The following is a 10,800-nucleotide window of genomic DNA, read 5'->3' on the forward strand; positions in this document are numbered from 1 at the left end:
AAGACATTTGTATGCAGCACAGGGTTACAGGTGACTAACCAAAGTGGTCTTGTTTTCCCCAGTGCATACATAAATAATGGTGCAGTTAAAAAAGAAATTTAAATGCTAAAAGTGACTGATGTGAAATTTAGTTTCAAGTGTAATTTAATGATTTAGCTTACGATACAGACTGGAAACACATGGCTGAAAAAWTTGTAAATATTTTGAGGTATAAAAATTTCAGAATTTCTTACCATTTTTTTTAACTTTCTGAGCAGACTACTAAATGGCCCCTGTTAACGGACACYAAGTCAAGCTAGCCAGTGAAATGAGGCACCTTCATATTTCTTATAAAACCGTCGCAGGAATGGCACTTCTAATCTCTGGCTTGGCAAGAAAGCAAATAGGTGAATTTCTCAAACTGTCAACATTTATCTTTCCATTTCGCCGTTTCATTATAGGGCTGGACGGGCAATCAGCGAGTACACATCTCTGCTGAGGCTGGTCGTCTTTCTTCAGATGACACGTCAAGGCCGTGGGACCTCCAACGGACCATTTTTGACAGATCAACGCACTGCAGAGACGTGATCAGTTCTGACGGGGTCTGGGCTTACGACGAGTGCGACAGACTTGTCAGAAGCAGAGGCCTAGTGTATGAGGATCGTTAAGCTTTGTCTCGAGATTGTCTGAGCTAAATTTGGCAAATACTGGAAAAGCAAATTAAGGCGTGAGGCTATCTACAGGTGGTGTTCATTTACAACTAAACTGCTTCAGTAAATCACAAACATTACATTTAGAATCTAACTAAAGAAGAGAAAACATCAGCATGGCAACTCTTTTTGTTGTTTTGAAGAGAACAGAAAAGAGGTMATTTGACTTTAGACAAGTCTGTTTTGTCTATAACAAGGATGTGACATTGTGTTTCCTCTGCTGATAATGTTAATTTACCAGCCGCCTCAGTAATGGATTGACTGCATGTGGCATCACAGTAACGAGCCAACCTTAGGGGCTGTGTATCTGTGTAAATCACTATCTTTTGATGAAATTCACAGTGTTGGGGATCAGCTGGCACAGTCAAAGTCTGAAGCGACCTCTAAATTGACTGCCTTAAATATCAGAAACGGGAATCTACAGCAGCACAGCTCCTTTGAATTGTTCCTTCGTTCACGGGAGAACAGAATGACTGAGTTCCTTTAACACTAGATGTGTTGGAGACAGGGCACAATCTTTTATACTATAGTCATAAAGCAATTCAAGCCTGAACTGAAGAGTGATACTCCCTTAATTAAACAAGAAAAACAACTGCAAATGAGTTGAAAAATGTTTTGTAGATTTTATGCTAAATCTAGCACAAAACAACTTCCAGTCAAAGCTCATTACGAAACCACTTTTCTGATGGCCGCTGGTCCATGAATAGCAAAGTGACTCTGTGAAGCAAGACACATGGATTAAAGAGACAGKTTCGTCTCAATAAGAGCTATTTTTAAACGCAGATTGAGTTCGCTGTCAGAATTGCCACATTTACTAAAAGAACAATTTTATTATACAKTATTTTCAGCAGGCTCAATGTACCWGCACYGAGAGCTCAGTTTCCTTTTGTTCYGTGGGTGAGCAGATTATTGAGCAGAGCTTAAAGAAGAGCGCCTCCAGTAGAAAAAGAAATAGGGATTATTAACTTAAATAATTTTAAATACACAGACTTCTTTCCAATTGATCCAAAAGTGCGTGACTTGGCATTTGTYTTTGTGGTAAAAGTGGACAYTGCAACTTAAATTTTCACAGAGGRCCACACTGAGCGTTRTGATGGYCCTCAAAGGCCCATTTGTAATTAACGTTTCCTGCTTAACTTTGATTGAACATGAAGTTCCTCATCTCATTGCTATGGCTGAGCTCTACAAGGTATTTTCTGCATAGAAACAGCRTTTTAACAKGGTTTACAGTTTTAGTCTCATATAGTTGAGAAACAGTAAACAGAGAGCAGTTCTGATGAGCTCAACAAGTGGATGGGTCAATCCAAAAGACGTGAACAGAACATGGACAAAAAATGAGTGCACTTAAGCCACAAGACTAAATCGTTGCCACTTCATCTCTGGAACAAACACTAGAAATGTACCTTTTAAATAAAAGGTAGCAGAGCTGTTATGGGATCCCCCAGAATCTTAAATCCCACACGCCTCACACACCAGCTTTCCCATTCCCCCTCTCTCAGGTTTTTATGAGGTGAAAATCACAAAATTATTTCACCCCCACACCGTACACATGAGGTACTATGCCGTTGGCCCTGTACTGACCCAGTATTCTTTATGCATATTAGAATATTTTACAAGCAGAGGTAGCCAAGCCTAAAGATTGAAAGCGTTTCTGCGGAGCTTAGCTAGGGTTCAGTGCCAAAGTTGCCAAGCTAATGAATCTCTGTAGGTTTTGTGAGGCGTTTGGCACTCGGAATTATAATCCCATGCTGAGATGAATGGGAGCTTCAGCACAGCTTGAATATCAAAAAAGATTTTTACCCCCTCCCCCGGCTATATAACCGGCATGTCTGAAAACATTTATTACATGATGCGGTTGGTGGAAAAGTTACTTCTTTAACTTAAAATATAACTTTGTTTAGGCTTTATTCGTTCCAAAATGAAGAGTATCCAAAAAAAAGTTTTGCCAGAGTGGTTATTTTTCAAATCTCTTAATAAGACACAATGATAAGCCTTATTTTTAGAAGAATGTGATGTTTAGCAGTCAGAAAGCCTGATTTGAATCTTGCCTCAGGCCTTTCTGATGGAATTTGCATGTTCTGTTTGAAATTTGAATGTTCCTTCAACCCTTTGACGGAGTGAGTTTGTTTGGCTGCTCTGGCATACTCCTATAATCTAAATACTAGACCACCACTGTGTCCCACCCCTGATCAATAATACCAATTTTCCCCTACACAAAATGAGGGCTTCAACCCTGTGACTCCCTCACTTGGTGATTTAAAGGTGTAACARCAGCAAGTTGACTCCAACCCCTTTCATTTCACTTTGGTTCTTCAATAAATCCCACAAATAGGAATTATTTTCTTCTTAGAGCCATCTCCGGCTTAAATAAGCTGCAAAACAGATGTTGTGGTTAGTCCTAGATGTCATTCAGATTCTTCTCTATAAAGCCACAGATTGCTGAGATGCCTTGYGTCCAGAAAATAGATTCACCCTTTGGATGGCAATCGGTCTATGCCTCAGCAGTTGCAGCTGGTCTCATTTAATTCTTCTGAMTTCGTTGTAACCAAGAAAACACAATGCAACTCATGTCAGATTTTCTCCTTTCGCACCTACTAAARCCTGCGACCACAACCAAAAGCACAGAGAAAACCCTCCTCACGTATCGTAACAACCACAAGCCTGAAGATTGAGACAACTCCATCAACCTGACCATTCAAACGCCCAACCACTGACAGCTTCACCCTCTTTAGGGAAAGCCTGTCAGTGGTCAGCGTGTAGGAAAAACACTTCCACGTTCAGAAAACTGATCTCTTTCACATTCAGGGGAACTGCTGCTCAATGTCAGAACTCCCTTTTCAAAGTCACAACTGATGTCGAGTCGTGAAACATGAGAGCTTTGTCGAGTGTGACACGTTTGAGTTTCTGTTCTGACAGCTGTTCTCAGCTAAAGAAAATAAAAACCTCTGCAGTCACTGAAAATTGATACTCAATGGTTATTGATTACAAAAAAAGAAGAAAAAAAGCCAACTCTGTAGATTAGTGTAATCCTCAGCTTGTGTTTGGTTTTGTATTACGCCACAACTGCGATAAGCCGCTTTAGAGACCACTTCTTTGTTTAAGCACAGAAAGTAAGTGTCAGCTTCTAATTGTAATCCAACAGCACAAAACACATTTTGCTTTCAATGTCACTTTGACTGCAATGTGGTAAAAAGTCTACCCGATGCTCCTGAACTCAGCTGTCCAGAATAGAAACTGTGAGAGACCACGAACTGCTTTAAACTGCAGTTTGGAGTTTCGTCCTTCGAAATCTACATGGCAAATCTATGGAATGTGAATATTAGAGATTGCTGGAAAACTTGTGAGTCTTGTCTGCGGATGGGACTGTTTAGATACACATATGGTGTGTATACAGGGAGGGTGATGGGACTGAGGTTTGGTGGCTGTGTTTTGGCAGCCAGGCACGGCGACTGTGGCCTGCAGAGCACAAGGGCCAGCCAAAGGTTACCAGCAGCTACAGCAAACTCCATGTGACAATGAGATCCAACGAGATAAAGAGGGAAAAAGTAAAAATAAATTAGCCCAATGTTTTTAGACTAGTTAGAACCCAAGCAAGCATGGCATACACTTGGATTCTTTTGCCATGGGACTATTGCTTTGGAAGGTAACCCCACCTTACATCAGACAAAGCTGTTTTCATATTTTACTTTTTATTTGGCAGAAATTCTAATTCTTCATTTTCTGTATGAAGTAATTGTAATTTCTTWAAAAAAGGAAACAATAACAATGTCATTGAGTTAAACATGAAGTTTTTAGACTGGCCAAATCTGCTGCTAATCAAGATAAGCCTATTTATTTGCGTCTTTTTTTTTTTGTTTCACTGGTAGTTAAGCCCACCGCCCCAAATGTAAAGAAGCTTGAAAGGCAAAAACAAGACATCAATAGCAGCACTTCAGTGAAAACATATGTTAATGCTTAACTGCAGCGGGATAGACCATATGAAGGATGACACATCACCAGAGCAGCTTTTTTTTCACCACCAAACCACACTTTTCATCAAGTCTCCGTCTTTCCCCTCAAAGACACACAGTCTTTTTATTTACACTAATCTGGTAAAAAGCTTCTTGGTTCGAAACATTCTCGAGTTACGTTTCATCAACAGTTTTCTCATTAAACCACACAGCTCGCTTAAATGCTGCCTTCAGGCAAACTATAATGCCGAGAGCGCTTAGAATCCTCCTAACTTGCTGCTTTACCTCAATTTTACTGTGAACATAATTATCCCCCCCTCCCCAAAAAAAACTTTTCTTTTTCCAAGGAATTTTCATTAACCTACTTTTTTCCCTTCAATATTTATCTGTGCCGTTCATACAGTGGAAGTCRAACAGCCTCGACACAACTGAGGCACGTGTTTTAGATAATTGTTCCACTRGAGGCAGTGGGAGTCCTGGCAGAGTTTACTACAGTAGGATGAAAGTGATCAGTGAGCACACGGGGCGCCAACTCAGAAAGATTATGACACAAGCTGTTATCGGAAAATCAGATTTGGAGGTGACATCTATAATTTTTTTGTTGGAATTTTATCTTTTTTAGCACAACTGCATCAAMCTTTACTGGTCTCTAAATTATGAGGAACAATGAGCAAATGTAAACTTTTGAACTGTAGTGTCTCGCCTTGTGATAAACTTTCAATCAGTCCAGAGCGTAACCTGCTGATTGCCAAAACTGTTTCAAATTCCACAGAAGACAGGTAAAACGGGGGTAAAAGGAATGGGGAAATGGATGAAAGGCATTGGTACAATTTTAAACATATGTTCTGAAGATAAGCTGAGGTGGAATGTATTTAAATTCCGCAATTTTGTTACTTTTTAGTCCTCAATTCTTGGATGTTTTAATGGGTCATTTCTCTTTTCTCATCAAAGGGGGATCTCATTATACCCCTTGTTTGTATCATTCATGCTGTGTCCCTCTGAATTCAGTTCTGGGAACAACATCAAACCCAACTTTACAGTGTTTGAGTTGCAACTTAGTCAACCATTAGGTTTTGCTAATAGCTGTGCTCAGGGACCAGGCTAACTCTCTGCAATACAAGGCAATAACAATGTATTTCTCTACATTCAAACACTATAGTAACATGTTCACTAAAGGATGAGACACGTGTGTGTGAATGCAAAGGGACAAAAAGATAAGATAAAAAGATTGTTCCTGCAGCTATTACACCTTTACAAGTGAAAAACAGCCATTTTGGATGTTGACATCAGTGTTGGTTAGTAATCTCTGACCTTTTGAAACAAAATTTGACTTTAAAGGGTGACCCAGGTGATTTTTCTGACATGAAACTCAGAAACTCTGATGTCTGACAATATATGTGTTAGGGTTTATAGTTCTTTTTGTGATAGCAGGAAAAAGTGGTAAAACTGTCCCTAAAACTTTTTTGATTTTTAACATATTTCACTACATTCAACAAAAATTTTACAATTGCCAAAATTGCCATATCTAGTTTGCATTGGCTTCTAAACAGGGTTTGTTTGTTTTTTTACTTTTACCCCTTGTGACTTCAAATTATGGTCACAGTAGACACTCAAAATAGTTATAATGGTAACACTTGGAAATGTGATTTGCCCTAAACTGCCTAACTAGCGCTTAAATGCTGTCATAAAACGAAAACAAGGAAAGGAATCGACAAAACAAGTTTGACATTCAAAAGTTGTAACATTTGAGTTTAATTGGGAGTTGCAAATGAGACCAAGCAAATTAGTGGTCAATAGCAAAAAAACAGAAACTTCCTGCATGCTTCAAAGCAGTCAAATTTATTGCTGCTCTTATCTTCACAGCTGTTGGCTGGGAGCATTTCTGAAAAAGTCCATCCTCCTAACTAAGCATACAGGATTCATAAAGCTGCCACATATTGTTTGTGAGTCTACTGAAAGTTATATAGGAGGCAAGCCAAGTAAGGTTTTCTCAGATTTCACTGTGTTTTTGCTCCAATACACAGCGATGATCTTTACATTTGTTGATATTTCTGGGTATTAAGCAATGTGTGCACAATTACCAAGCAAAACGGAAATACATTAAAACTCCAAGTGAAAGCCCTGTGGTTTGAACTACAATGAAAGGGCACCTCTTGTTACCTCTTTGATGCATTTATTGGTCAACCTCAAACAGAAAGCGGAAAAAGGGGGAACAGATGTTGCAACCAGCCAACAGTGTGATCCCTTAGGTTTCTGCCATTTCTCTCACCACTCTTGACATGTCTGGGTTTTGCGTGTGCCGCATTACATTGTTTTAATACTTAGTTTTCGGTGATTAAAATGGGGACCTCATACGGCAGTAAGTGAAATCTAATCATCATCAAAGCGGTCCAAACCCAGACATGAAATAGTTTTGCTCGCCTGAGACAAAGAGAAGAAGATATTTTTATTAAATCCCCCAGGGAGCCATAATGTGTTTCTGAGTTGAGCAGTGACTGCGGCTGTGATGTCAGTGGGGGTCACAGATGTTTCTAGAGTCACAACTGTGCATACTGAAAGCCACTTATGGGATGCATGCATTTCATCTCCTTTTCGTGCTTTTCTTTGTTTTCCAAATTGTGGGACCCACTTATCGACTATGTTCATTAGCCAAAAGGTGATCATAAAAAAACCAATGGCACCAAGATGTCACTGAGAGCCTCATTTGTTAACCTGTCAAAAGCCTCACTTAAGGGTATTCAAAGGAGGGTTTAAAGGTCACAGACTTTCCAATAAACCACAAACTTGAAAGCAAACAATCAACCAAATACACCAGTGCTGTGAATAATGGATTTAAAGGRGGGGAAAGTCWGCCTACAGATGTGGCTAAACCCAATAAAAGCYCAGCCATAAACCAGCAGACCGTGTCTTGATTTCTTCTCTCGGATCAAAAAAACGGCTTGGCCCAAGTCGTCTCCCAGCTCCCGTAAAACGTAGTCATTTCACACGCAGAGGCTTTTCATTGGGATTACGGCTGGCCAACGGGGGCGCTTGGCCAAGCCCACAGCAGTGCCCAGGAAAAACACTTGACATGATTGAATAAGCAGAAGGCAGCCAGAGCATCCCCACAACTTCAACCGCCTGCTTAAAGATTTATCTGCTCTTGTCTGGGAGGCTCATGACACGCAAAAAAAGAATTTAATTACGGCGGTGAAAGGTCAGATAAGATAGCTTCTATCTTACTGTAAGAGGACGAACATGTAGAAAAACAAGTTGGTCCACAATCCAGTCATTCGTTTTAGACAACTCCAGAGAGGAATGATTAGTTGAACTCTTTCCCACTTCAATCTGTCTCTTGTGTTAACCTTTTGCTCATAACTCTCCTCAAAGCCCCGAGGGAAGGGACAGGGAGCACGCCACTCTTGACCCAAAGAGAGGACACTGTTTGATAAACRACCACGGCAGGTCCGACCTTTGATTGCTATTCAGCCTCCTTCATCTGAGAGCACTGGACCAGAACAGTGGTGTCTGTCCCCTAGAGTGTAAATTACCATGGTGACTTTGATAGATACTCAGCGTTGGCGGATTCTGAACTTTCGACTAAAGCTTGGGTGCCGTCTAAATCGGGCAGGGCTTCGCCCCCAGGTAATCTGTCACCAACTGGCTTTTTTTTTTTTTGACAACCTTGGCCAAGACGTACCGATGATGCTGATGGATGCGCAACCTCTGGGCATTTTACTGGAATACTTGCTGAGGTGGGGTGTAACTAGAGACAGTGTACAGTGCTCCCTAAAACCATCACTTATCCTCTTTGCTCGTCAGCTTCACACTGCCTCAGCGGGGTCACCGTTGGATTTCAAATGTAAGCTTGACCTTTAAGGGGTGTCTACAGAAGCTAACCAGAGAACTTCCTCCGACAGAGGGGTGAAAGACAATAGAGAGGTTCACTGTCAGTTCATGTAAATACCGGTACACACATCTACAACATTTCACCCCCTTTGACGGAACCTTTTATTTTTGGAAGACAAATCAGTTTTGACATACTAAAACCCTTCTATCCTCATGTTCTGCCTTTTAAGTCATTGAAGAACCTCCAGCTTTGAATGAGTGTTTCAGATTACTAAACTCACCCCTTAAATCCAACACTAAATTATGTGCTTCTGTATTCTTTATAGAGATACAGAACAGTTTGAATCCACTGTTCACAACCTTTCTGGCTTTTAAAAACTGTTTTAGTAATCTGCTGTCTCAGATTGTCTGATTTGATCTATGCTTAGACGGTGAACTGAATCATTTTTGACAAATGTGAATAGAGCTGACAGGGGGGGTTGCATTTTATAGATAAAATAGATGACTGGAAAAATAAAGAAGTGATGATATTGTGATAAATATTTTAATTATATTTTCCCACTTTTACGCCCTAAAGCAAGAAAATATTGAAATGTTTTGGCAGCTGTTTACCTCCTGATTTAAATGAGCTGTGTTCCCCAGGGTCTGAGGCATTGTTAGAACATGAATGCATCATCAACACAAAGAGCATCACTTCCTGTGAAGCAGATGGAAAGTCAGAGTTCATATGTTGAAACTCACTTCTGCTTTGAACTGCAGGGAATGATCTCTAAATCTCTGTGGGGATTCCTTAGAACTATAGACAAAAAATATCGGACTTAAGAGCAGATAAACAGTACATTTACAAAATGATTCACATCTCTTTGTAGGCTACCTCTGTTTGACATTTTATTGACAGAAGCACGTGTGAGGGAAAAGGGGGAAACATTTCTGTGCTAAAAAAGGAGGATGACTGGGATGCTGGCAGCAGCTGAGGAGGGTTGGGAGTGAAGGGGGGGACCTACCTGTCATCGTAGCAGAAATCTGCGTCCAGCGTGTTCAGATAGAGACCCACAGCCACGGCGGTGCACAGCAGCTCCGTGATCATCTCTCAAAGCCAAAGCAGCAGAGGAAACAGGCAGAAAACGAAAGAGGTTCCTTTCTTTAATCGCTCTCAATTCTCTCTGTTGTTGTTGTTGTTGTGCGCGCGGCAGCTCAGCTCTCCGGCCGTTCCCAGCGGTGTCGGCGTGTCAAAGTTTGCCTCCATGTCCCCCTCTAACCCATTGCGGTGGGAGACCGGTCAGAGCTGCTGGAGGGGAGGCGAGGCTGGAGGCATTGCTGTGCTGCGGCGTCCTCAGCGCGCGCATCTCACGGCCGTGGTTTCTCACTGTGGCTTTTCAGCAGCTCTGCGCATGCGCACTGACTCTCCTCTAGGAGAAAGATGTGAAGTACAGAGCTGTGGTTTTCTACACTTCTCATGGGCTGAGAATCATTTACGGCTGCCATGGTAACAGTTTACCCCGCCCATATCCAAATTTTTTTATTATTATTATTATTATTATTATTATTATTATTATTATTATTATAATAGGATGTTTACACAAAATGTTTATGAATTGTAAAGGAATAGGGTTGAAAAACCCAGGTGGCACAAAACCAGTCTGTAAATTGTTAAACTGCTTGGTTGAGAACAAAACAAATACTGGCTGGGTCAAATTCGAACCTGGGTAGTTTAAACTCTCTCACAAGTTATAAATACTAATATTTAGCTCAAAATCTGTTAAACTGAATATTTTTTTGTGTTGGCTAACCTGGGCACAAAAGTTAATCAGTTATAAAGGTACATCCAATTAGCCTACTTCCTGAATGTTTCTTTAAAATCCATCCAGGGGGTTCATGAGTCATTTTGCTAACAGACCGACCAACTTACTTTAAAATAATAATTGTTTTTTTTTTTTTTTTTAAACAAAGACTTTGTTCTATCACTTGTGCTCAGATTATGTGTTGGGGATCAGTCTCAGCTCCTCCCACAGAAAAATGTAGCTAAGTAATTGGGGTGATACTAAGTATAAAGAGGATAAATATGTCAATCAACAAGTTACCTACAGTAGATATTAATTTATGATAGCAACAGGCACTATTTATCCTCACAATCAATTTCAATTAAATCCAGAGAAGCCCGAGCATCCTGCTACAGGCCTCACATTATCACATTCTTATCCTGATTTTAAAAATATTGATTAATTTAGCTCCACCAGCCCCCAGCTGGCTCCACGGCGAGGCTGAGCAGAGGGAGTGGTGAGTGTGATGGATGAACCGCTGCACCTCACCCTATGGTTAGCATATGGGCCTGG

General features: G+C 40.6%; 1 protein-coding gene across 3 annotated transcripts in view; it reads right to left on the reverse strand.

Moving 5' to 3' along the window:
- The window catches only part of LOC106514751 (transmembrane O-mannosyltransferase targeting cadherins 2), a 43,008-nt gene extending 33,085 nt beyond the window's left edge, over positions 1–9,923 (reverse strand). For all 3 annotated transcript variants that reach the window (XR_001309917.1, XM_014004165.1, XM_014004164.1), the window contains exon 1: positions 9,472–9,923. Coding sequence is in view for 2 of the 3 variants with exons in the window: in XM_014004165.1 (XP_013859619.1) it covers positions 9,472–9,554 (83 nt within the window). In the remaining variant the exon portion in view is untranslated. The remainder of the gene's footprint in view (positions 1–9,471) is intronic.
- Positions 9,924–10,800: the final 877 nt, after the last annotated feature.

Source organism: Austrofundulus limnaeus, unplaced genomic scaffold (assembly GCF_001266775.1).
Source record: "Austrofundulus limnaeus strain Quisiro unplaced genomic scaffold, Austrofundulus_limnaeus-1.0 Scaffold22, whole genome shotgun sequence".
NCBI lineage: Eukaryota > Metazoa > Chordata > Actinopteri > Cyprinodontiformes > Rivulidae > Austrofundulus > Austrofundulus limnaeus.